The sequence below is a fragment of the Grampus griseus genome, assembly GCF_964374135.1.
Source record: "Grampus griseus genome assembly, chromosome: 16".
NCBI classification, from domain to species: domain Eukaryota; kingdom Metazoa; phylum Chordata; class Mammalia; order Artiodactyla; family Delphinidae; genus Grampus; species Grampus griseus.
Genome location: NC_139010.1, coordinates 38,345,832 through 38,371,441, shown reverse-complemented (window position 1 = coordinate 38,371,441; position 25,610 = coordinate 38,345,832). Strand labels below are relative to the sequence as shown.

At 55.0% G+C, this 25,610-nt stretch overlaps 2 protein-coding genes across 2 annotated transcripts; one reads left to right on the top strand and one right to left on the bottom strand.

Annotated features, from left to right (window-relative positions):
- On the bottom strand, positions 1–5,681 carry SNCG (synuclein gamma). The gene is made up of 6 exons (XM_082672992.1): positions 5,581–5,681; positions 4,452–4,672; positions 3,578–3,619; positions 3,127–3,254; positions 448–519; positions 1–206 (listed from the first exon to the last, which is right to left on the bottom strand). The coding sequence occupies exons 2-6, from the start codon at positions 4,570–4,572 to the stop codon at positions 186–188; spliced, it is 384 nt and encodes a 127-aa protein (XP_082529118.1). The 5' UTR covers positions 4,573–4,672; positions 5,581–5,681; the 3' UTR covers positions 1–185.
- On the top strand, positions 5,655–25,186 carry MMRN2 (multimerin 2). The gene is made up of 7 exons (XM_082672991.1): positions 5,655–5,880; positions 14,227–14,355; positions 14,443–14,549; positions 14,649–14,729; positions 15,476–15,640; positions 15,817–17,598; positions 20,474–25,186. Exons 1-7 carry the CDS (start codon positions 5,723–5,725, stop codon positions 20,857–20,859), a joined length of 2,808 nt encoding a protein of 935 aa, XP_082529117.1. The 5' UTR covers positions 5,655–5,722; the 3' UTR covers positions 20,860–25,186.
- The last annotated feature ends 424 nt before the right edge of the window (positions 25,187–25,610 follow it).

Genomic DNA, 25,610 nt, shown 5'->3' with positions numbered 1-25,610 from the left:
TTGAGTTTTATTTGGAATCATTAAAAAAAAAAATTCATAGCAGCATCGGTGGGGTCAGAAGGACCAGAGGGGGTGAGGGAACAAGGGAGGCAGGTGATGGTGGTGGCGGCAGCATGGGAGGACTAGCCTGTGGGCAGCCAGGGGAGGACGTGGGGACCATGGCCTCCGAGCTCACCTGCAGCCCTCTAATCTCCTCCACTCTTGGTCTGGGAGAGAGAGAGACTTTCACACACAGCTCTGGGGCCCCAGCCCCCAGTGGCCACCCTGGGCGGGGTGGGGACAGGTGTCATCTGTGCCCCTCTGCCCTGAGGGGGCCATCCATGAGGAGACCTCACACTCAGGCTCAGGGGCCTGCAGGTCAAGAGGCTCCCTTGAGGGCTCTGGGGCCCCAGGAGGGAAGCAGCTTGCCCAGGGACCCCCCTGTAACACCAGGAGCCCAGGTCCTACCGCCTCAGCCACTTCCTCTTCCACTTTGGGCGCCTCGTCCTCCTGCGAGGGGGCAGGTTGCTGCAGGTCCTCCTGTGGGAAAGCAAAGGGGATGTGGGACCAGGTGGAGGGCACAGAGTCCCCAGCTCCTTGCATGCAGGGCCTTGTCACCCTGGCCTCAAAGATGAGCAGAGGCCCTCATCATCTTGCTCTATGTGGAGGGCTGGAGGTGACAGAGGTATGAGGGCCAGACTGACATTGGAGGTGATAGAGCCTCACGTAAGGATTCACAGCGGGGGCTCTGCCTGATGATGCCAAGGCCTGCCGGGGGTACCAAGTACCCTTGAGCCCAGCTTCACCCCCAAAAGCAGATGCTGAGTCACTGACAGTCCCTGGTTGGGCCTCCTCCATGAGGAAGCCCAGTGAGGTGGAGTGGGCAGTGGTCCCTGAAGCACTAGGCCTGATCCCACCCTCAGCGTTCCTGAATCACATGATCACATACCCTTGTCCTCCTGTGACCCCAAAGAGCCCTAGGAGGAGGTGCATGCTATCACCATTCACATGGGGACCCTATGCCTAGAGAGGCCAGGTATCCAGCTTAAGGTCTCGGAGGTCAAAGCAGTGAGGCTTGCAGGGATCAGGTCTGGCTTGCTCCAGGCCCAACCCTATCCCAGTAGCATGAGTGCCACCCACTTTCCTTCTCCCTGCCTCCTGGATGGGCACTGGGCTCAGGCAGGTCTGGCTGGAACCAGCAGCGGTTATACGGTCCTCTCCCACTTCCTGTCTCCTTCTATCCACCTCCACCCGGCCAGGCGCTTGCCTGAGATGGCGGCCTGCCTGGGGGTGGTCGTGTGAAGCTGGTAGGCCGGGCCAGACTGGGTGATCAGCTTGGACACTAGTCTCAGCTCCGACCTCTGGAGGGTCCTGCCACCTCTCTGTTACCATGGGGCCATCCTGCCCCTTGGTGGACTGGGGCAGCCAGAGTTGGGGCAGGCTCTCTAGGCAAAGGACAGGTGGCCGCCTACCTAGTCCTGCTGCCCCAGGGTGGGGGCATGAGGCCAGTGGCATGAACGGTCAGACAGACTGGCAGTGCTGCATCCTTCTACGGTTCACTGGAGGGTGAGTCACGGCTGGTTTTTGGGTGTCACCAGGAAATGTCTTCCTTGGGGTAGCTCCATGGGCTCACCAGCCCTCCTCCAAAGTCAGAGAGGAGTGCCCAGGCTTCTGCTCAGAGGTGCAGCGGCAGCCTGGCCCCATCCCAAGGCCTCTTTTGCTGGGGGATGGGGGAGGGAGGGGCCTGGGATCTCCTGGGGTACATTTGGGTAGTGCCCAGAGGCACTGATGATGTAGTCACCTCCCTTTGTCGGGTGCTCACCATGAGCAAGGCGAAGCTGCTTCATGGGGGCCATTTCCCTGCATCATCTCAGCCCAGTGAAATGGATACTCTCAGCCCCACCCTCCCCCCACCCCAGGCATTTTACAGCTGAAAACATGGAGGCCCCGAGAGGTCGAGTAGCTTCCCAAGGTCACAGAGCTAGGATGAGGCAGAGCTGGGAACCAGGAGCAAGGGCACCTGCCTGTTCCTAGGATCCGGAGACCTTGTGCTGGCCCTGGAAACAGACGCCTTGGTGCTGCCCCCAGAGCCAGGGGCAGGGTGACCCCCTACCCTTCCACCCACCCACTCCCTGGAGCAGGGATTCTTAGTGCTGGGTGCCTGGGACTCTACAGGCCCCTCGGGGCCTGTGCCAGGTAGGAGAGCTTTCTAAAGCACAGCCTCGTACAGAGCTGAGACGGCACATCTCTGGAATAGGAAAACCTCCTGCCCACAATGCTCCCACCATGATCTCCCGATCTCCTGCTCAGAGTCTCCCTTTCAGAGCACAGTCTCGGGACCCAGGCTGCCCAGAGAATTGCAGGCTCACTCAGACTAGCCATGGGACCTTGATTACCATATCTCTCTGGGCCTCATTTCCACACCCTGTCTCATGGGATTTGGGGCCAAAGAAATGAGTTAGTAGGTGTAAAATGCTTCAAGCAGAGTCTTTCTGTGGTGGGTTCTGGGACAGTTCTCCCAGCTAGCCTCCACCCCCTGGGAGTGCTCCCCTGCTCCTGTGCTCTCTGTTGCCCGGCGCGTGTGCGTGCGCGCGCACACACACACACGGGCACACTCACACCAGGCACAAGCACGCACACACGCACGCTCGCAAAGGTGGAGGCAGAGGGTGTGGTCAGAACCCTCACTCTTTTTCCGCCACCAGGGGGCGCTGCTTCCCTGCTGCTCCTTGGAGGAGGCCCTGCCCCGCCAGGCCCGGAGGGAGGCTGGACACTGGGTTGGCGGTGACCTGGCAGCTCTGAGCTGGTGTCCACTGCCCGTGGGAGGCCGCCCGTCACCACTTGGGGCCCTCAGGACCCCGCTTTCGCTAGTGGAATGGGGTGTCTCCTAAATGCTGAGCGCCATCAGGAGAATGTGGTTTTGAGCCTCATTCCAACTGGGCCCCACACAGCTCTGCTCACAGGGGTGGTCGTAGGGATTCCAGGACTTAATGGATGTGACAACACCAAACGCAGACCAGGGCCCCTGAGTCTCCATTCCCCTGTATGTCAGTGGGGTGATAGTGCCTCCTCCCCAGCTGGCCTCCCTGGGGCCCAGGGGAAAGGATGGGACAGGTCTGAGGGCCAGGGCTGGGGACCAGGTCTCACCTTGCGCACCACTCTAGAGGTGATAGCGATGTTCTCTGCTTCCTCTACGGTCTTGGTGGCCACGGTGTTGACACTGGAGACCACGGCCTCGCTCACGGCGTTGGCGTGCTCCTTGGTCTTCTCAGCCACTGTGGGAGGAATCTGGCTGGCTTTGGCCCTGATCCCACCCCACCCAGGCCTGGCCTTCCCGTCAGGCCAGAGTAGCCCCTTTCCCAGGGCGCTCAAAATGCTGGCTCTACTGGAGACCTTAGGCTGTCCCCTTTCTGACTCCAGGGGAGCTCTGACGACGATGGGGGCAGTCCACCCTGGGTCTAGCCCCAGATTCTGGAGAAATCTGGGTCCGTATACAGCAGGGGGGAAAGGAGGTGCCTGGGCTTGGGCCTTTAGCACCAGGGTGCAAAAGTCCCTGCATGTCCTAGCCTCCATGTCCCCGGGTACTGGGGCTCCTCACCTGAGGTCACACTCTGCACAACACCTTCCTTGGTCTTGGCTCCTGTGGAGGAAGTGGAGGCGTCAGCCCAGTCCCACTCCTGGTGTTGGGAGTGGGGGAGTGGGCCAGGCAAACACACCACAGAACAGCTGGACAAGCTGCAGGGTCAGTGGGAGGTAAGGATGGTGTCTGGGGGCCAGCCATCCTTTCAAAGGCCACTTCCTGCTGTGTCTGGAGGAAGGGGACGGATGGGAAGTGGACAGGACAGGATGGGGGGATGAGAGAGACCAGGCCTGAGGTAGGGTCTGGACCTCATGTGGGTATGGCCTGGGCCTCGGAAGCAGCGCAGGACAGGGTCAACGAGAGCTGAGTCATCGGCTCAGCCTCCTCTTCGGAAGGAGCTGACGGGGGTGGGGTGCACGGGAGGCTGGACAGGACACTGAGGGCTGGTCTCATCTCGCCTGACGTGCCCCTTCCCTCTGGGCGGGGTGGGGGCCCGTGGCCTGGCTGCTGAGCCCCTGCTTGCTCAGTCCGCGGGGCTCCAGGCTCAGTGTGGCTTCTTACCCGAGTTAGGGGGCCTGTGGGTGATGCTGGGCGGGGGCGCTGGTGTGCGCTGGTGTGTGCATCTGTGTGCGCACAAACAGGTGTGTCTGAGGGCTAAGTGCCTCCCTTGCTGTTCTGTCCCAGAGGCCCCTGGGGCCCTGAGGAGGCCAAACAGACAATGGGGTGTGCGGGAGAGTGGCGGTCCTCCAGGGCTGGGAGACCCTGACTCAACTGCCACGTCCTCATCCCTCTCAAAACGCCTCCCAGGGGCTGGGGGATAAAGTCAGGCCCAGGTAACTGAGCAGCCACCAAGCTGCCCTGCCCCGCCAGGCCCTGCCACGCCCAAACTCACCCACATACATGACGCCCTCCTTGGTCTTCTCAGCAGCCTCTGTCACCCCCTGCTTGGTCTTCTCCACGGCGCCCACCACACCCTCCTTGGCGATGGAGAAGCCCTTCTTGAAGACATCCATGGCTGTGGGCAGGGACGGGGGCCTGACTCCCCGGGCAAACTGTGACTGGAGCTGGCTCGAGTGCTGCCGCAGCTGCTGTCCCTACTGCTGCCTCTTATTGCTGCCAATGAAATAATGATGATGCAGCGGCGGCTGATGGGAGCCCAGCCAGCCCAGGGGTGGGGGCGGGGAAGGAGGGAGGGAGGAAGCAGGCTCGCCGCCCCCTTCTCCCAGGGTTCCCGAGCCCCTGCTGGCTCAACCCTCCCCTCCTGTCCCCTGCCCTCCCTGGAGGGGCCACAGAGGGCCAGACACATCCTTATCCATCACTGCCCTTCATTCATTTGCCGCCCTGCGCACCCACAGGGGCAGCCTTGACTGGGTGCTCCCAGGCCTGGGGCTGTTGTATCTGTGTACATCTGGGGCAGAGAGGGGTCACAGAGGCGGCCAGGCACAGAGAGGGGAGGTGCCTCTGTTTACCAGCGTCCCAGGTAGGGCAGGGGTCAGGACCAAGCCGGTCTGTCAGGCAAGAGTGGCCAACCTCCCAGACTGGCCTGGGCTACCCAACTTCTCACCAGCACCACGGATGCCCCCATCCTGGGGCTCGGGCAAGTCCAGGTTGGGGAGCTGAGCCACAAAGAGCTGACCCAGGCCCTGGCCCCAGCTACAGACTGTGCGACCCTAGGACAGCTCCTTTGTCCTTCTGAGCCTCCACCCGTCTGCTGGCTCCCACTGCCCAGTGGTGAGAGGTGCTGAGTAGGCACGAGTGCCCCCCACTTCCTGGCCACCAGCGTGGATGGGCAGCAGGTTCCCTGAGGCTGATCCGACCGCTTCCTGCTGCCCCGCCTCTGTGCTGGTGCGGTTCTCCTGATTCCCATGGGGACACGCTTGGTGGAGCTACCTCCCCCCGTGTCTCCCACACCCCCAGTGTCCCAGACCCGCGTCCTCCCAGGGCACACGGGAACTGGCCTGCGTTGTTGGCTGCCCCTGTGGGGACCAGGCCGAGGGTGAGGGGGGCCGGACGAGACTCACCGGGTGGGCCGGCCCAGGCTACTTCCTCTCTTTGTTGTCCCCGTGCTTTTTTTTTCCTTCTGAGACTTAACTTGAAGACAACGTCACCAGCGCTGGTAGTTTCTGGAGTCACCCACAGAGGCTGAGTCCGCCCCAAGCCAAGATGATCCTGACACTGCTGCTCAGCGTCGGGGGGCCCCTGGGCTGGGGGCTGCTGGGGGCCTGGGCCCAGGTCCCCAGTACCAGGTTCTCCGATCCACACAGCCCCAGGCCACCTGGGGTCTGGAGGGCAGAGGCTGAGGACAGGGACCCCGTCAGACGGTAAGGAGGGCCTGGACCTGGGGGAGGAAGTGGTACAGGATCTGAGTCCCAGCTCAGCCAAAGCAGGGACTCTCTGGACTTCAGTTACCCATACGTGAAATGGGCTCATACTACCTACCTGCTGGACCAGCTGTGAGGCTGAATGAGGTGCTAGGTGGCAGGCTCCCCTTTAGGAGGCCACCCCCAGCCGGCCCGGACTGGGTACCCCAGGGCCCAGCCTAAGGACCACAGGAAGTTCCCTGCCTACCCATGGCAGGGAAGGGGCCTGGAGGTTGGACAGGGCGGGAGCACTCTATGCCATTGACCACCGGGGTGCTGAGGGGCTGGGGTTCTGGAAGTTTCTAGCTGACCTGGGAGTGGCTCCTATTCTTCGAAGTAAGTCAGTTCTGAAAGCTGAGCCCAGTTGAGGCTGGCACGGCCTAAGCCACAGAAGACAGATGCTCCTGGGGACTGGACTTGGATCTGAGCGCCCAGGGGGACCGGCATGGGCCCTCATCCTGGCCCTAACAGTCGAGCAGTGAGCAGACAGGGTGCCCTGCTCTATTTCAGGAACGAAAAGGAGGCTGTGGCACCCAGCGAGCTCTGCTTCGGCAGCCCTCTGGAAATGGGCGGAATGGTGTTATGGCTAGACCAGGACACCCTTTTCCAGCCTTTCTGTGTGTCCAGGGCCAGGGATCCTCCTGCTGATAAGGTGCTGGGAATGCGGGTCCCTCCTCAGGGTACCCCTCAGGCAGAGCAGCAGGTGCCATTTATCGGACCCATCCCTGGGCTGGGCATCTTGCCACGTGTTACCTCAATCCTGCTTACAGCCCCGGTTACAGAGGAGCCTGGGGCTCAGAGAGGCTAAGCAGCTGGCTAAGGTCACACAGCTGAGGAGAGCTAGAACCAGGATCTGAGTCTGACTCTAGAGATCATACTCTGGTCCCAGTCCCAGGGGTGCCTATTCCCCCCTCCCCCTCCCCGCCCAAACCAGACTTGGTTGAGGGCATCTATAAGGATTTGGAGGGTGAGAGGGGCCAATTTACGAGTCTCCCGTCTGGCTGGCCGAGATTCACCGTCACGTGGGCCTGGCCCAAACCTTCCTGGGACAGTTCTCATACAGCTCTGACACTTCAAGGTGAATGTGTTTGTTAGACACTTGCCCGAAAGCAGATCTGACCAGGGAGAGGCAGGAGGGTGAGAGCAAGCGAGTGTGCACTGCCGCTAGGTGATGGAGGGGCAGGCCATGTGGGAGGAGAGGGGAGAAGTTGGCCTGGAGAGACCCCCTTTCCTGCACCATTCCCAGTTCTGCTCAGAGCTGGGAGGTGCACATGGCTCTTGGTGGGGGAACCCAGTCACCCAGCTCTGATTTCAGGACCAAGGATCCAGCCTTCCCTCCCCAAAGCCCCCAACTCCAAGCCCCTGTCTCTGGGTGGCCGGCCTCCCTCTGATGAAAGGGAGTATGAGGGGCCCAAGCGGCTGGGCAGGAGGTAGGAGATGCTTCTCTTTCTCCCCCACTCCCACCCCGGGGCTGTGGGGAGAGACTGCGTTCCATTAGCCCCAGGGAGGGTGGGTCTCCGGACTGCTCAAGACCTGAGGGGGTCACTCAGCCATGGCCTGGTGGTCTCAGTGTGTGCAGGTGTGTGTGCAAGGGTACCCTGGCCCGGGAACACCCAGGCAGGAGTCCCAAGCCCTGGTCCCAGGAACCTCCAGGGGGTCCCATCGGGCCTGCTGGTCTCCTGCCTACAACCCAAAAGCTGCAGCCCCCACAGGTCAAGCCCAGGTTGTCGAGGCCTCCGGAGGGTCTGGTGAGAAAGGAAGGAAGCGCCGCGCGGCTTCCTCAGGCTGATTGCTTCCCGTGTTCCCGTGAGGGGAGAGGCGGAAACGCAGCCCCAGCACTGCTCCTGCTATGGGGAAGGGGAGGCGGACAGCTCTCCACAGCCAAGCAGGGGCACCACACCACCCACGCCACCCGCCACGAGCCTGGCGGGCCTGCCCCCTGGCTGCCAGAGCCAGGGCCCTGCCCTGCGTTTGCCCCTCATACCTGTATCCAGGGCCTGGGGGCCAGGGTAGGCCCTGGACACAGACCCAGATAAGATGCCTTGTGGACTTCCCTGGTGGCACAGTGTCTAAGACTCTGCGCTCCCAACGTAGGGCGCCTGGGTTCGATCCCTGGTCAGGGAACTAGATCCCACATGCATGCTGCAGCTAAGAGTTCGTGTACCGCAACTAAGGAGCCTGCGAGCCCCACCTAAGACCCGGCGCAACCAAATAAATAAAGATAAATAAATTTAAAAGAAAAAAAAAAAGACCCTTTGAAAGGAGAAGCTCGAACAAAACAATGTGGTGCTGGATGCCAGGTCTCAGGATGCGGGAGGGACATGGCTGGTGCTTCCTAGGTCACCCAGGAGCCCGTGGGGCTGGGCCCAGTGAGCCAGCAACGTGGGTATTCGGACTTTGTGGGGAAGAGGCTCTTTCTTTGATCCCAGGTTTTCGTGGGGGTGGGGAGAGCAGGAGGTTAAGATGTGGGTTCCTCAGACACATAAGCGCTTCCCAGGCAGGACTGAGCCTGCTGAGGGGACTGAGCTAAGACCCAGGCAAGGTGCTCCATCTCCACATTGTTGTGACAGTACTGCAAGGTCACCCCTGTTCTCTCCACTTTACATGTTGTGAGGCTCAGAGGGGTGGGGTCGCCACCAGGGGCCACAGAGCTCCTAAGTGATGGGTCAGGCCCACATCGGCTGGGCTGCAAATCCCAGGTGTCCTCAGTTCTGTCTCCCCTAAGAGGGGTGGGAGTGTAGGAGCCGCTCCTCCCAGCAGCCCAGCTGGCCCCCGTCACCAGCATCAGTGTCTCCACAAGGAGCGTTTGCAACTTTTGCAGCTGGGAGCTTGTGGCCCAGAGGAGTCGCGCATATCTCTGGAGGTCACACAGGAGCAGAGTGGAGCCCAGACCGCTGGTCTCCGGGCCAAGCTGTACCTCCTGCACCTGTATCTGTTCTCCAAGGCACAGGGCCCTGAGCACTAACAGGGAAGAGCCCCACTGGCGTGAGCTATGCTCAGGGATGGACACCAAGTGGGCCTTAGGCTCCTCTGTGGCTCAGAGACCAAGCCCGGCAAACTTCTCCCATGGAGTCATCACAATCACAGCCGCATCCAGGACCTCAGAGAGCCAGCATGCTAAGAACACAACTTCCTTCCACAGAAAGACTTAAAGGGCAGTCGGAGGTACGTTTTACTGGCTGGTTAAGAGGCACTTAAGTGTCCCAATGGGCCATAGCGGCAGCGCATTTATAATTCAGGAGGCTCAGGCTAACAGTCCTTTCTCTGCCAGAGGCTTTCTCTGCCTTCCTTATAGCCTCTCCCCACGGAGGGGCTGGGAGTGGGAGTCTTCTCCACACTTTCAGGACTGGAAGAAGGGCCTTGCTCAAGGTCACCCTGAGTCCAGGGACAGGGAAGGGAGGAGAGCCCAGGCCACCCAGTTCCTATTAGAAGCTCCAAGGGGGGCAGCAGACTCTCTCCTGCCTGGGGCAGGAGGGCATCAGAGGCCATGTCAGAGGCCCAGGACAGGCCCAAAGCAGGCTGGAGACCCTCACGCTCATTTCTAGGCTGGCACCTGCCTCTCAGTAGACCACTGGGAGATGAGAGTGCCAAGAGGGCCAGGGCCCGAGGCCAGGAGGCAGTGAGAACAATGGGGCGCTTCAGCGAGCTGGGCCGGGGGCTCAGTGTACCAGCGAGAAACCGCCAAGAGCCGGAGGAAACCAAAGCAAAGGTCAGGAATGTTCCCAGGCTTCTGGGCCAGCAGCCTGTACTGTGCCAAGGGAGGGGAGCGTGGGCAGGGAGAACGGTGGCTGCTGGAGCCTGAGGTTTGGGCAGGTCAGGAGAGAAAGTTCCTGGGCAGGAAGGGTGGGCGGCACTGCTTCCAGTTCTAGGAACCCGAGGTGGAAAGTCCCGGTCACTCCCTGCAGGCTAGCCCAGACCCGGTGCTCCCAGGGTACAGGCCTCCTGGACCCTCTGCAGCCGTTCAGAGGGCACGCGACAAGCAGAACTTAGTTTACAGCGGGTGTTTCTCAGCCTTGCACTATTGACATTGCCAAATACACCTGGGGCGAATCCCCTCTCCTCCCAACACACGCCCCGTTGAGAACAACTGGTTTACAGAAATAACTTCTCTCTAGGTCTGAGCATGTTCCAGGAATTTCCATGGGGCCCAGGGCAAGGTGCGGGCTGCAGTCGCTGATCCTTGAAACAGTCTGTGCAGGTGGCCACCTTGCCCCCCGGCCCTAACCTCTGGGCCCAGCACTTTCACAGTCCCCTATTTCTGTGTTGAGTGCACATCCTTTGCTTCCATCCTGATTTTCACATGTCCCTTTTACCATCTACTAGTCCCTCGGGGATGTACGGGTCTCTTCCGGGTCTCTGTTCCCACTGACTGGCTTGACAAATCTTGTGCCAACGTCCCACTGTTTTCTGGATTGATTTTATTTTTTGGGCCACACCCGCACAGCTTGTGGGATCTTAGTTCCCAGACCAGGGATTGAACCCGCACCCTCGGCATCAAAAGCGCAGGGTCTTAACCGCTGGACCACCGGGGAATTCACGTCCCACTGTTTTCATTCCTTGGCATTAGAGTCAGTCATAACAGTTAGATGAAGAACTCCTCATTCGTTGTCTTCCAAAATGTTCTTACCTGTTCATCTGCATTTTCTCTTCCAGATAGAAATTATTTTATTTTTAAGTTTCGTTTTTATTAGTTATACACACACATAAGCAGGGCTTGGAAAACTCTGGCATGGTGGGTCAAATCTGGCTCCCCACCTGTTTTATAAATAAAGTTTTATTAGAATGCAGCCATGCCCATTATTTACATCCTGTCAGTGTCAGCTTTCCTGCTACAATGGCCAAATTGAGTAGATGTAACAGTCTGTATGTCCTGGAAAGCCTATGCGTCCTTTTTCCTCCCTGCACACTTTTGGTTTTCCCTGAAATAAACAATTGTCTTTGTTTTAGTTTTTTTCCTTTTGCTTAGTTTTTTTCTTTTTTTTTTTCCTTTTGCTTAGTGTCTTTGTCACCGTTCAATTCCAAACTCTCAGCCAGTTGTCCACATCTGCTCTCCACCTTCATTCCTGTCAGGCGTTTGACCACCTGTGTCTTCTTGGAGACGCCTCTCTGATCCTCCAGCCATGCTCTAGGCTGGACCATTGCTCACTCACCCCCTGCCTGTCATTGTCCTGGGGTCTCCCTTTACCTCGTTTCTGTGCTGGAACTCTTGTTTCCTGATGCCATGATTTCCTGTTTCTTGGTGTTCTCTTGTTTTGGTGGAACATTTCTGGCACAGTGGTCCTCAATCCTGGGCTATGCCTTAGAATGACCCAGAGAGCGTTAAAATGCAGAAGACCAGGCCTTAATCCCAGAGAATTTCCTTTAACTGGCCTGGGGTGGGGCCTGTAGGCTCACATTTTTAAAGTGCCACAGGACGCTTCTGATGTGAAGGTCTGATGGCAAGACTGCAAACCACTGCTCTAGTAGCTCCCTGATGAGGGTCCTGGGGAGGGAAATGCTTTGAAATCAATCTGGCTTGTTGAAAATGTCTTAATTTTGTGCTCCTTAAATTGATAATTAGGCTGGGTATAGGATTCTAAATTGGAAATAATTTTCCTTCAGTATTTTGAAGGTGATTCTCCACTATGTTTTAGTGTCTGGTACTGCTGTTGAGAGGTTCAAGGCTATTCTATTTACTGATATGTGTGTGTGTGTGTGTGTGTGTGCACGTGCTGGGGAGGGGCTTGATTTTTTTCTCTGGAAAGTGTAGAATCATTCTCATTCCCAGAGTTCCAAAATTTCACAACGATGTGCTTTGCTGTGCGTTTATTTTCATTGTATTGTGGGTAACTAGTGGGCCCTTTGAATCTGAAATTCCACGTCCTTCTCTTCTGGACTATTCATTTGGTTGTTTTCATCAGTGATTCCCTCCCTCTGTTCTCTCTTTCTGGAACTCCTATTGTTTGGATGTTGGATTCCCAACACTGGTCCTCTATTTTTCTGATCTTTTCTGTCCTATTTTCCATCTCTGTTTGCTCTTCTTTTAGGGAAATTTCTTTAACTTTACCCTTTAACATTTCTATTAAATTTCTCTTGCATTTCTACCATTATAGTTTTAATTTCCAAGGGTTCTTTTTTGTTCTCTCAGTGTTCTGCCCCCATTTTTAAAGTGGCTTCTTTTTCTTGTTTCTGGAACGCAGTAAGTTCTCTTATCAGTCTGGGAATATTAATGCAAATCTGGGGGGAAGTTCTTTTCTCCCTGCACAGTCTTGGTTTTCTTCAAGTTGATTTTCTTACATTTGCTCGTTTTGACCTCCCACTTTTGTAAGAGATTTTCCTCAGGGGTCATCATTGGATGTCTGGCCGCTTAAGAGTAGAGAGGCTGGGAAGCTGATTGGAAGCTGGGTGGATGGGTGATCTGTTTTGTTATAGGATGCTCTGCTGGGCTAGTTCACTGGGGGGAACCCCTGGTGTCAGCGTCTTTAAGTTTTTCCCCTCAAGTGGGGTCAATTTTCTGAGAAGCTTTTTCAGTCTGCTGCCAAGAGGGTAAAGGCCAGCTGCCAGGCTTCTGGGAGCCAAGTGGGAAGGCAGGCTGCGTGGTCTCAGCACTCAAAATAGATAGAGTCACTCAATCCCCCTCAACTCACCCCACTGCCGTCCCCAGCAGTATCCCTGTGTGATCGTACCTGGTGGGCCCGGGGCAGAGATCAGCTCCAGAGAATTAAATCGCAGCCTGAGAGCCACTCAATCACCAAGGGCCCTGAACATCGCCTCCCAACATCTCACAAATGTGGTCCTTTCTCCTGAAATCCACCACCATGGTCCAGTCAGTCCACGCTGCCATTATCTCCCACCTAGACCCCTGACACCACCACCTACATCTTGCCCCCTCCCATCCTTTCTGTACCCAGGAACCAGGGTGGCTCTTCCATGTCACCTCCCTGCTTAAGCTCCTCCACGGCTCCGCATGCCTTCAGGATGGAGCCCTGTCCTCAGGGGGCCCTCGAGCCCTGCACGGTCTGGCTTCTCCTTACCCCCATCGCCTCTCCTTGGCAGCCCTCTCCGCGCTCCCAGCCTCCGCAACTCAGTGGGGCCACATACCTCTGTCACAGCTCCCAGTGCTTCACCTCATTCCCTCCACGCGAGATGCAGCCTAATCATCCCCTCCTCCCCAAAGTGTCCCCAGGTCCTAGCACCTATCACACCATCTGAGACCACCCACTCTCCCTTGGGACCCTGAAGAGAAGGTCTGAGCCTCCACATTGGCACTGAGCCGGAGCCCAGCACCCGCTCTCACCAGGTGCTACATCGAACAGAGCCATGGAGGTCATTACCACTTGCAACGCTGGAGAGCTCTGCTCCGAGAGCTGACGGCGTGGAGAAGGGCCTTCTGACCTCTTGCTGAGGGCATCAGCTCTGCCCCCAGATCTGTGAGCTGGGGCTCTGCCAGCAGTGAGCAGCCCTCCACCCTGGATGCACGGCAGCACACGCTGGTGGAGGGCACAGGAGGCAGGGTGACCTCCCGGGTGTTCAGGATGCTGAGTGTGACCCCACACCACTCGTTACAACCTCAGTGTGGGTGGCCTTTTCCACAGAAGGAACTGCTCGGCCTGGCTGCCTTCCCCTACAACTGTTTGAGAGTCCATTTCCACAATGGCCATGATGGGGCACAACCAGAGCAGGCGCCCTCCCCGCAGCCGGGTCTCCGGTGAGGAAGGATGTGGGTGGTAATGGGAATGGGGCAGGCTGCCAGGGCCGCCAGAGCGGGCAGGACAGCAGTGTTCACTGGGCACTTGGGAAGAGCCAGGCACTTGATACTCCTTTGTCCACCTGGAGGAGAGTATTATGATCTCCATCGTGTAGATGGGAAACGAAAACTCCCTAAGTGCCTCACTCGAGGTCACACAACCAGAAAATGTGAAGGATTCGAACCCAGGACTCTCCAGCCCCAGCAGCACCACGCTGCCTCCCTGGCACCAGGAGAAACAGAGATCCCTTCCTGACTCTGGTGGTAACTCTGTGATTGCGGGGGGCGGGGCTCCTGAGCCTCTCTGTGCTGACCCGGGAGTGAGGGGCGCTTCCTGGAAGGCCAAGGAGCAGGTGCCCTTGCAGGCGGGGTCTGTGGGGCTTTTGCTCTGGAGCAGAGGAATGGATAATGCAGAGCGCTCCCTTCTCAGGCTAATGGATTCCAGAATCCCCCAGACTGGGTAGGGCAGAGAGGCAGGGGCGGTGGAGGGGGCGGGGCGCTCGGCACTGGCTCCCTGCTAACCTCTAGCAGTGGGGGGCCTGGGTGTGGCTCAGCAGCCCTCTCTTCTGGCTTTTTTCCAGTAACTGGTGTCCCTACCAGAAGTCCAGGCTGGTCACCTTCGTAGCTGCTTGCAAAACAGAGAAATTCCTCGTCCACTCACAGCAGCCATGTCCACACGGGGCTCCAGACTGCCAGAAAGTGAAAGTCATGTGAGTCGGGCTGCAGCAGGGTGGGCTATTCGTCCAGGCCCTGTGCCGGCTCCCCCTAGAGTCGCTGAGCCAGCCGTCTTCCCGCAGGTACCGCGTGGCCCACAAGCCGGTGTACCAGGTCAAGCAGAAGGTGCTGGCCTCCGTGGCATGGAGGTGCTGCCCGGGCTTTGTGGGACCCGACTGCCAGCACCACGGTAGGGTTCCCTGTGATCCCCCTTCCCCCTTGACCTCTGACCCCAGAGGTCATGCAGCCCCTCTGACCTCTGGTGTCAACATCTGATGCTTCTCTGCAGATCCCAGGGCGATTCCTGAGCCTGAAGATCCAGGTGATAGCCTCCAGGAGCCTTGGGATGGGCCAGTTGACTTTGAACCTGGTATGCTGCTTTCCTGGAAGGAACAGGACGGACAGGCGGGAAGAAAGAACCCATGTGCCCAGGGCTCTTCTCCTCTGATAGGGTAGTGCCATTTCAGAGAAGCTATGTCCCCAGAATCAGCAGGGGTCCCTCTGTGGCCCTGTGTCACCCTGCCCCCACACCAAGGCAGCCAGGTTCCAGGGCCCTCAGTGACTTGCCTGCTGGCCAAGCACACGCACCCTTTCCCTTGACCCCATTTTCTGGGAAGGTCAGCTTCATCTGGCACCCTCCTTGCCCCCTGAACTGCATAAGCTCCCATGTCCTGGGAGAAGCCTCCCCACAGTCCCCCTAACCAGGGCCAGGAAGTCATGCTGTCCCTGGTGATGATCAGCACAGCAGAACCACCAAGTGACACCACTGGTGAGGCTTTCAAGGCCGGGCCATAGTTGGGATGGGGAATAAGTTTCATCATGCGGTGAACTCCTATCTATTGACAAGGGCTGACTAGAATGATGTCGAGAAGCCGTGCCCCTGTGACTGAGGAGGAAAGTGTGCCACGGTGGATTAGTCATGTCTGCTGTGGGTTTAGGGGGCAGGGTGAGGGCTCACTTGCCATGCATTTGCCCTTCTGGAGTTAAAGGCTTCTAAGCTCCTGCTCAGAGGACATCAGGACACAGCTCCCTGTTTCAATCCCCAAATTTCCTCTCTGCACCTCATGTTCTGCCCAGGCCTGGGAAGTTAGACACTTATGTCTCATGTGTATTCAGGCCACCGGGATGCAGACATCAGCGACATGGTGGAGCAGCAGGAACGCCGGCTGGGAGATCTCCAGAATGACATTCACCAGGTGGCAGACAGCCTCCCAGGCCTATGGAAGGCCCTGGCAAGCAACCTCACAGTGGCAATAACTGAGGCAAATCAGACAGAGCTTGGTGAGTGGCAGGTTCCATGGGCTGAGGAAGAGCCCAGTCACATCCTAGGGGATGAGTGGGAGGGCGAGCAGGAAGGCCCATACCTCAGAGCCCCCCCCCCCCCCGCCTCCTCAGTCACCCCCTGGGGAGGCTGTCTGCTCCCGAAGGGCTTGTGTAAACACGTGCATCTGTTGTAGAGTTTCCCGGCAGATCCTTGGAGCAAGTGCTACTGCCCCACATCAACACCTTCCTGCAAGGACATCTCAGCCCCATGTGGAGAAGCTTCAACCAAAGCCTGCACAGCCTCTCCCAGGCCATAAGAAACTTATCTCTTGATGTGGAGGCCAACCGACAGGCCCTCAAGAGGGTCCAGGAGAGCTCTGTGGCCAGAGCTGACTTCCAGGATCTTGGTGCCAAATTTGAGACCAAGGTCCAGGAGAACACCCAGAGGGTGGGCCAGCTACGGCAGGATGTGGAGGGCCACCTGCATGCCCAGCACCTGTCCCTGCACCAGTCCCTCTTGGAGGTCCAGGCCGATGTGGACACCAAGCTGAAGAAGCTCCTTAAGGCCCAGGAGTCCCCGGGGGTCAATGGCAGCCTGGTCCTGGTGGCAGCAGGGGCAGCAGCGAGGCCGGAACCAGAGAGCCTGCAGGCCAGGCTGGGTCAGCTGCAGAGGAACCTCTCTGCACTGCATGTGACCACTGCCCACAGGGAAGAGGAGTTACAGGGCACCCTCGCAGACATGAAGGCCACCCTCGCCCAGCACGTGGATGAGATCAAGGAGCTGTATTTGGAATCCGATGACACCTACGAACAGATCAGCAAGGTAGAACGGCAGGTGCAGGAGCTTCAGGTGAACCACACAGCTCTGCGCGAGCTGCGGGTGATCCTGATGGAGAAGTCACTGATCATGGAGGAGAACAAGGAGGACATGGAGCGGCAGCTCCTGGAGCTCAACCTCACCCTCCAGCACCTGCAGGGCGGCCACGCGGACCTCATCAAGTACGTCAAGGACTGCAACTGCCAGAAACTCTACTTTGACCTGGATGTCATCCGGGAGGGCCAGCGGGACACCACGCGTGCACTGGAAGAGACCCAGGTGAGCCTGGACGAGCGGCGCCAGCGGGACGGCTCCTCCCTGCAGGCCCTGAGCAGCACGGTGGCTGCCCTGTCGCTGGCGGTGGATGCGCACCAGGCGGCGGCCGAGCGGGCGCGGGCCGACGCTGCACGGCTCCGGAGTCAGCTGCGCACGCTGGGCAGCGAGGTGAGTGCGCTAAGGGCCGCCGAGGGAGAGATGCGACGCGAGATCCGCCGGCTGCACGGATCCTTCGCGGCCCTGCTGGAGGACGCGCTGCGGCACGAGGCCGTGCTGGCCGCCCTCTTCGGGGAGGAAGTGATGGAAGACATGTCCGAGGAGGCGCCCAGCCCGCTGCCCCTGCGCTACGAGCAGATCCGCACCGCCCTGCTGGACGCGGCCAGCGGGCTGCAGGAGCAGGCCCTCGGCTGGGACGCGCTGGCCGCCCGGGTGACAGCCCTGGAACGGGCCTCGGGGACCAGCGGGCAGGCCGAGCGCCTGGAGCCCAATCGGGACGCGTCGCCAGCGGCGGCCGGCGGGCCGGATCTGGCTGGGCTAGTGCAGGAGCTCCAGCGCCTGAGCTCCCGCATGGAAAGCGTGGGCGAGTGCTGCGAGGCTTCCTGGGCCTCCTCCTTCAACAGCTCCCTCGAGGGCCTTCGCGGGGAGCTCTCCACCACCGAGCACGGCTTGCAGCGGCACCAGCGCCTCTTCCACAGCCTCTTTGGGAACTTTAAAGAACTCTTGGTAGCCAACATCAGCCTGGACCTGGGGAAGCTGCAGGCCATACTGAGCAGGAAAGGGAAGAAGCAGCAGAAAGGTCTGGAAGCTCCCAGGAGGAGGGAACAGAAGCAAGTGGAGTCTTTGGAGGATGCGCATGTCAAAGGGCCGGTGCTCTGGGACGCAGGTGAGTTGTCCAGCCTGGGAAGGAGGCTGGGGGAGTCTAAGACTGTGCTCTCTGCCAACAGCGCTTCTGCCTCAGAGGGGGCCGGGGTGAAAGAGAGCAGGATGGCCATCAGTCACCACTACTCAGGACTGGCTTTGCCCTTAACCCACCTTCTATTTAGGACTAGGGAGGGGCCCCTTAAGCCACCTGGAGTATTAGGAGGTAGAAGTCACATGACTGAACTGTCAGTGAGCAGGCAGAGCCCCAGCACGGAGATGCTTGAGGCTCCTATATACACCATGGTTGCCCGCCACTCTCAACTGTAGAGCAGGGAGGGGGGATGCCTCTCTCTCCTCCATAACGACACCCTCAAATCCCTCCAGCTCAGCTCTTCGCCCGACCCCGCTTCACTCCCCATGTTTCTTTAAGCTTTCCCCTGTATACAAGTGAGTGTGTGGATAGGGGCTGGTGTCCTCTGCCATGGGCAGCACCCCACAAGAGGTGAATACAGGGGAAAGCCATGGGCCCCAAAAGGAGCTCGTTCTGCTAACATAGTGGACCCATGCTGCTGCTCTGAGCCAGGTCCCCCACAATGCCTTTCTTGGGCTTTGCCATGTTGAATTATCACAACAGCTCAATGACGCGTTATCACTGCTGCCATCTTACCTGAAACAGGGTTAGTCAGGCAACTGTCCTGCTCACACATCTAGTAAGCGGCACAGAGGAACCCAGTCTGGCTGTCTCTAGGGAGCTGGCTCTTCGCCTGTGAAAGGCCCTTGACTGGCCTCTGCAGGGCCCTGGGAAGCTGCCTCTGAGGCTGAAGGGATGAGCAGCTAGCCTTCCCAGCCCCTCCCTGAGTATGGCCCTGAAAAGTGGACCCCTACACTCTGTGCCTCAAGTGACTCTACCCTGCCAGAGAGGCTGGCCTTGGAGCTACGGCCGCCTTCTCACCCAGACCTGGGGCTAAAGTACAAGGCCGCCATCTGGGCCGTCTATATCCTCGTGTAGCCTGGCACGTGGGCAGTCCGAGGCCTTGCTGAGGATCCCACCGCAAGCCTGCCCTGCTCCCACTCACTCCTCCCTATGGCCCTGCAGGCCAGTGTCTCCCTGGGAGCGGTGGACATGGCACAGGCTCTAGCACCACTTACGTGTCTCAATTTCTTCCTCTGTAGGAGAACCACTACCTTCATCAAAGGGTTGTCAGGAAGACTAGCAGATACATTTACCAAAAACCTAGCACAAGGCTTAACCTTTAGTAGAAACCAGTCAATGTTTCCCCATTTCTCCAGCATTTTCAGGGCTGAGGCTGTATCTACCTACACTCTTACGTCTTTTTCTCCCTTGTGAGTGGTGCAAGGCCTCAACTGCCTGATAGTTTAGGTATCTGGGTTTACCACTGCAATATTTTGTTACTTAAAAAAATTTTTTTCCTTAAAAGTAAAAATCCCCCCTTATTTGTCTTATGGGAAGGCCAAAGGGCTTGACTCCGCGCCCTGCAGGGAAGACCACTCTCAGTCCGCCTGCTGGCAAATCAGTGAAGCACAACCCTTCCACCAAGGAGCACGTCGGGCCCCTGGCTGGCCGTGGCGCTCCACAGAGGGCACGCTAGGCCGGCCTTGCTTCGGCGGGGTGAGCGCGCCACCTCCTGGGTGCTGGGGTAACTGCAGAGCCAGTCTTTCTCACACAGATGGGAATCCCAGCTATTCGGAACTAATTCTCAGAAAATCTTCCAGAACTAGAGAAAAGCAAAATTTTGTCATTCACGAGGTTGCTGTTGGACCGGGAGCCAAAGAGCGGAGGCTCTAGTTCTGGGACCAAGGTCACTCACTGCTATGCAAATTGCTCCTCTTTTAGGCCTTGGTTTCATCCCGAGAAGTGGGGAGCTTGGTCTCAACAGAGAGGGATGTGTGTGTGGGGGGCACAGAGAGCCCACAGCTTGAGGGAGCAACAAGGGAGCACGTGAGGAACATGACCTCATCAGTGCCGAGGCCAAGGTCGTGGCCGGAGCCCAGCAGGACTCAGCCTTCCCATCCCATCTCCTGGCCAGGCAGCCCGGCTGGCTCCTTCCTCTACACTGAGCGTCTTCTCTCGCTCCAGGCCTGTGCGTGGGCCTGGCGGGCCGCTCGCCTGTGTTCTCTGTTTCATCCTCCTTAGATTGGCTAAAGTGCTTCAGGTGGGAAGAGTACCAGAGGTCAGGAGATCCACAGCTCCCAGCTTGGTCATGTGTGTCGTCTGGGGCAAGCTTTCCCTTTCTGGGCCTGTTTCCCCCTCTGTAATCCCAGGGCTCTGGGCAACATTTTGAAAACATTAAAATGACCAGCTTGAAAAGACTTTTCTTCCCTGGTCCCACCTGTGTTTTCCTTCTCTCCCTAGGGTCCTGTGCTAAACATCCAGTAGGAGCTACCCTTCATTCCTTAATTACCTCACCAGGGTTAGCATTACTACTTTGCAGATAGGTAATATTTTCTCTCTTTCCCCTGGAATCTCAAGATCCCTAGCAGGTGGCAGGAATCTGGGAGTCAGAGACCTGGGTTCCAGTCCCCGCCTGCCACTGATAAGCCATCTAGCCTCGGATGCAAGTTAACCATGCAAGACTCGAAGTCTCCTCAATCAGGGTACTTATCTCTCAAGGATGTTGGAAAGAAGGATCAAACAAGAAAGTGCTTTGTTAAAATGTACACCAGTAGAGACAACAGACTTGTATTTTCCTTTCTCTCAACTAGTGAAATACTGAGAATTGGCCAGTTAGCTCCCAAGATACATTGCTACTAGGAATATCTGGGGTATCTAGAAATGGGACCTATTTCTAATGTTAAGAAGGCGAGGAAGGCAGGTATAATTTTCCACCTGAGGGAGTGAGGGGCTGAGCCACTAACACTTTCCTCCTGCATTCCAGGCTCCCCTGTGGCCTTCTACGCCAGCTTTTCAGAAGGGACAGATGCTCTGCAGACAGTGAAGTTCAACACTACTTACATCAACATCGGCAGCAGCTACTTCCCTGAACATGGCTATTTTCGAGCCTCTGAGCGTGGGGTCTATCTATTTGCAGTGAGCATTGAATTCGGCCCAGGGCCAGGCACTGGGCAGCTGGTGTTTGGAGGTCACCGTCGGACCCCTGTCTATACCACCAAGGAGCAGAGGGGTGGGAGCCCAGCAACGACCTTTGCCATGGCTGAGCTGCAAAAGGGTGAGAGAGTGTGGTTTGAGCTAACCCAGGGATCAATAATGAAGAGAAGCCCTCCAGGCACTGCATTCGGGGGCTTCCTGATATTCAAAACCTGAGTACAAGGCACAGCTCTGACCAGACATTGTGGACTTATCGAGCTCACCTTGGCCTGGGGTTCAGGCCAGGGTTGGTCTGGAGACCATGCAGTTGGTCTAGCTCTTCCCTGGAAACCTTCTGCAAAGACAACGTGGTATTTGTGACCTCCCTCTAGACGCACTGGGTCTGGCTGTTTTTTAACGATGAGAAGGACTGGAATGCTTCTCTCCGGGCAAGACTTGGTCCGGGGACATGTGAACCTTGGGTTGGCGTGCCTTCCGAGGCGGCATGGCTTGGATTCCAACTCTTGGCCGTACCCTGTGTTCTATAGCTTCTTTGGTGTTTTGCTCCTCCTGTGGTTGGAAACTTCCATATAACACTTTAAACCTTTCTCCTGCTTCCTCTTCTCCTTCATCTTATGCTAGAAAATCATTCTTTCCTAGAAAGAATATGTTTAAATGGAAGTGACATTTTGGCCAATACTGGAAGCCAGTGTGCACGCACTGCAGGGCAGTAGGAGAAAACCAACCTGTTTTGGTATCTGTCAGTCAACAATGGAGACAAAGACCTGGTTGAGCTAACCAAGCGAAACAAACTTAGTATCTTTTCCTTAGTTTCAGTCCTTCCTTGAATTTATCTGTAACTTTAATTTGACTTCTTTTTCTCCTTGTCTCATGCTGGGTAAAGCCCAAGACATGCCAAACACGAACTAAAATGTGTATAGCCTTCACCTTTTTTGCTTCCTCCAATAGCTTATGACCACCCTAGTTCTTATTAGCATTTCTAACCAGGAAGGGAGCTGAGGGAAGAGAAGGAAGACTAAAAATCTCCCTCAACAATTATCAACTTTGGAATAAAGTGAAGTCCTTCAGATGTCTGCCTGGTTTGCAGAGCAAACCAGGATGGCGAGCAAAAGGATTTGGTAAAGTAGGTAGAAATTTGGGACAAAATCAAACTATTTAGTATGTGATTTTCATTACTCCAGGCCATATGTGACTTCACAATTCCAGTTAATCCTACATAAAACACTCAGAGGCTTCCCCAGTATCCACAAGAATACTGGCTTAGACAGTACGGCTTACAGTTGTGGTTATTCCTACAATACCAATACATGGTTTTCAAAAACTTACAGGTCCTGACGCAAACAGGCTTGAGAAAGCAGTCATCTACTTGTCAGGAAACATTTTTATTTTGGTAGTAGGTATTCAGTATTTGTTGAATATACCTCTCTCCATACGAAAATCAGATTGGTCTGGGTGACGAAAAAGGACAGAGTTGGTTGTCAGGGTTCCCAGCCCTTCTCATTGTTTCCCTGGGCTCATGGATTCAAAGAATTGTCCCTTAGAATTTATTTACCCCTAAACTTGGTGTGCTTGAGGTGCTAAAATATTCGTGTTAAAAGGAACAATATGCCAGGCCACTCTGCCATTGATGGTTGACCTTGGGGTAAATCACGACCTCTCTTGAACATCTCCATCTGTAGTATGAGGTGGTTAGTCTAACAGCTCTAAGTATCCTGGTATTTTATTTTCTTGACCACAGGTTTGGCTCTTGCCTACCTGCCCTTCCCTCTGGCCGGGGCCTCCTGCCCGGTACAGCTCAGCTACAAGACCAATCCTGACCCAAGGCGTGATGTATCTGGGCCACTCCTGACCAAAGGTTGGAAAGCCAGTACCAGGTCACCCTTGCTGCTAGAAAGACAACGCTGTGTCTTCTTTCTGCTCAGTCCTGCTATTACTGGTCAGGCTGTGCTGATGACTAAATGGAAACATGCGGGTAAATATAGTCTTAGCATTTAAGACTTTCATTTGGAATTTACTGCATATAATAAGCAGAGTGAACTGATCTCCTCTATAAGGGGCACATGTCTTGCAACCCTCATATGGCTAGTGCTATTCAATAGGGAGGTTATAAATGAAAGTGCTAACTGGTAAACTGGCCAGCAGCATGGATAAGTCACTCCAGAATTTTCCGGGGTGAGAACTAGAGAGACAACGGTTCTTTTAAATAGGGTGCTTTCATTGCAAATTTTACAAAACCTTAATATCAAGTTTAAGTGTAAATTTTCTGTTTAAACACTTCAATAACTAGGACCCCAGATTAACAAGAATTCTGACATTCATTTGATAGATTTCTTATCTCCATTAATATCTCTGGGTGGAGAATCTGTTTGAGTGCGCTGTTACCCAGGCGTCCAGAACAAGACAATGACTGAGCACAGAGTGGTATCAGACTTTCCCAAACCCAATGGAAAAAAAATACACACAAAAATACTCCAAAATATCATTGGAAAACAACAAAGAGTACCATAAGCAGGTCAGGAAATTTTAGTAATTCCTGGAAAACAGGAAGTAGAAGGGAACAAGCAGAAAATGAAACAGCAATAGGAAATCATAACTCAAAACATTTGAGAGATGGGAGTGATTTCAGGGGAGCTCAAACTCAAACTCAGCCCCTAACACACCCGGAGGGGTCCGTGGAGGAGAGGCAGTCAAGGCAGTGGGCAGTCAGTCCCAGCTGCCCCTTGTCTGAGCTAAGCAGCAGGCAGCAGTGGCCTCTGTTTTGAGCTAGAGCGGTGCCCGTCAATCCCGAGCTCTCAGTTACAGGGCAGCTACTGACACTTGGAGGTAAGAACCTCCCACACCCAGAAGACACGTGTAACCTTATCACAATCCAGACTCCCAGGAGTGAATCTAGAGCTGTGCCTCCACAAACTAGTACATGTCAAAATAACTCCCTATTTCAGAAACACCGTGAAGAGGATATATGGTCTATAAAAAATGCTTCTCAAAACTCCCCTTTCCTCTCATACTCTGAAGCTCCTCTGGTCTCCCATGATGTTTCTCTCGAAAACATCACCAACTCCTCTCCCAGCTCTAGCCTAAGCACCATTCCTCTATCCTCCTTCATCAAGGAAGTTCCCCCAAACCTAGCCCAACAATGACAAAACTCTTTTCTGGGGAAGGGGAAAGGTACACAAGCAGAGTGAGGAAAGCCTGAATCCTCTCGAGTAGGTAAGAAGAGAGCAAAGCATTACTTATTTTTGCTCTAACAGCTAGCCCCATCACTCCTTGATAAAAACAGGAAGCTGAGGAACACAGAACTGGGGTGAGCAGGGGTTGATGAATACACAGATGAGCAACTACTCCAAACTGCTAAACATCTGTGGAAAACTAGTCTCATGGACAAGAGGTTCCAAACTGAAAACTTTGGAATATGTAAATCTCTAGAAAAAATACAGGAAACTGGAAATGTAAATTGATTATTTGCCACCCAGATCCTGGTTTCCAAATATCATCCTCCCTAAAAGGAACCAAAGTGCCTTGGAGAAATGGCTGACCCAATGGCAGGGGCAAGGAAAGTACCAGATGAGCTTGGAACACCTTCATGTGCCCCAAAGTGAGAAGTGCTCAAAAATGATGGGCACGCGTCAAAAGGACTCAGGCGCCACCGTGATGAACTCCCAGTAGCCAAGTCTAGGTCAATTTGAGCCTCAAAACAAAAAATGACCTAATTGACTATAACTTATTGAATAAGAGTCCATACTGATAATAAAAAATAAATGAGAACAGAAGACTTATTCCTTGTAGCAGAATGCCAATTAATAAATGTAAATGTAATAACGGAATCAGAAAATCACCACTTTGTAACCACTGATTCAGGTAGAAGTTATCAATGGATGCTAAAACAGTCTCAAAGTATCTCTGGTAACATACTAATTACAAAGGGAAAACAGTAACTTCACAGTAGGGAAACTAGGTGAGTATCACCTTAAACAAACAATTGACAATGACACCATCAGTAATGAGACACACTGCTGCTGTGGCCTCCTGGTGGGATGCCCTGAGGACACAAACATCATGTCCCCAAAATCACTGGCCTTTACTCTCGAAAATGTTGGTACCGAAAGAGACAAAGCTGGAGAACTGTTTCAGATTAAACGAGAATAAGGAGACAGGACACCTAAATGCAATGCGAGATTCTAGGCAGACTCTGGACCAGGAAAATGTGCTCAAGGACTTTACTGGAACAACTAGCAAAACTTGAATAAGGTCTTCAGACTATGGTATTGCTGATAATTGTTATGGTATATTAACTTTCCTGATTTTGAAAATTGTACATAATTGGTTATATTAACTACCTGAAGTATTCAGGGATAAAGAGGCCTGAGCTCTGTAATTTACTCCAACTAGTTCAGAAAAAAGTATGTGTATGTATGTGTTTGTACACAGACATTCCAAGATGAGCCTTTGTAATTCTTGAATACACACAGAATGACAAAGCAATTGTGACAAAATGTAAGTTTATGAATCTGGATGAAGGGTAAACGGCATTCTTTATACTATTTTTGCAACTTTTCTGGAAGTTTGAAGTTTTTTCAAAATACAAATAAAGTTAAAATAAAATCTGGTTGTTGAAATAAAAACACTCAGTAGGTGGGCTGAAAAGCACAAGGCAGGATGAAACAAACATATGAAAGACATGTTAAGAAATATGGAAGCAACATCCACTGGACCTAATAATATTTGTCTAATAGCAGTTCTAGAAAGAGGAAAGTAAAAAGGGAAGGGAAGAGAGTAGAGAAGTGATGGAAGAAAAGTTCCCAGATCTAAGGAACGATTAAAAGGACCCAATTAGTACTAAGTAACAGAATGAATGTATCTAAACATGGCAAAACTTCAAAACATCAAAAACAAAATTTAAATTCTATATTCCTCGAATTAAAAAAATAAGTTAAACTAAAAAGGACTGAATTAGTCACATATCAGAC

Excerpts from the sequence above, each read along its gene's own strand:
- MMRN2 (XM_082672991.1), top strand. The coding sequence starts at position 5,723 with ATGATCCTGACACTGCTGCTCAGCGTCGGGGGGCCCCTGGGCTGGGGG. Across the intron at positions 15,641-15,816 it reads GGCAAATCAGACAGAGCTTG|AGTTTCCCGGCAGATCCTTG; the intron begins GTGAGTGGCAGG and ends CATCTGTTGTAG. Across the intron at positions 17,599-20,473 it reads GCCGGTGCTCTGGGACGCAG|GCTCCCCTGTGGCCTTCTAC; the intron begins GTGAGTTGTCCA and ends CCTGCATTCCAG.
- SNCG (XM_082672992.1), bottom strand. The coding sequence starts at position 4,572 with ATGGATGTCTTCAAGAAGGGCTTCTCCATCGCCAAGGAGGGTGTGGTG. Across the intron at positions 3,255-3,577 it reads TGTGCAGAGTGTGACCTCAG|TGGCTGAGAAGACCAAGGAG; the intron begins GTGAGGAGCCCC and ends TTCCTCCCACAG. Across the intron at positions 207-447 it reads AAGAGGAAGTGGCTGAGGCG|ACCAAGAGTGGAGGAGATTA; the intron begins GTAGGACCTGGG and ends TCTCTCTCCCAG.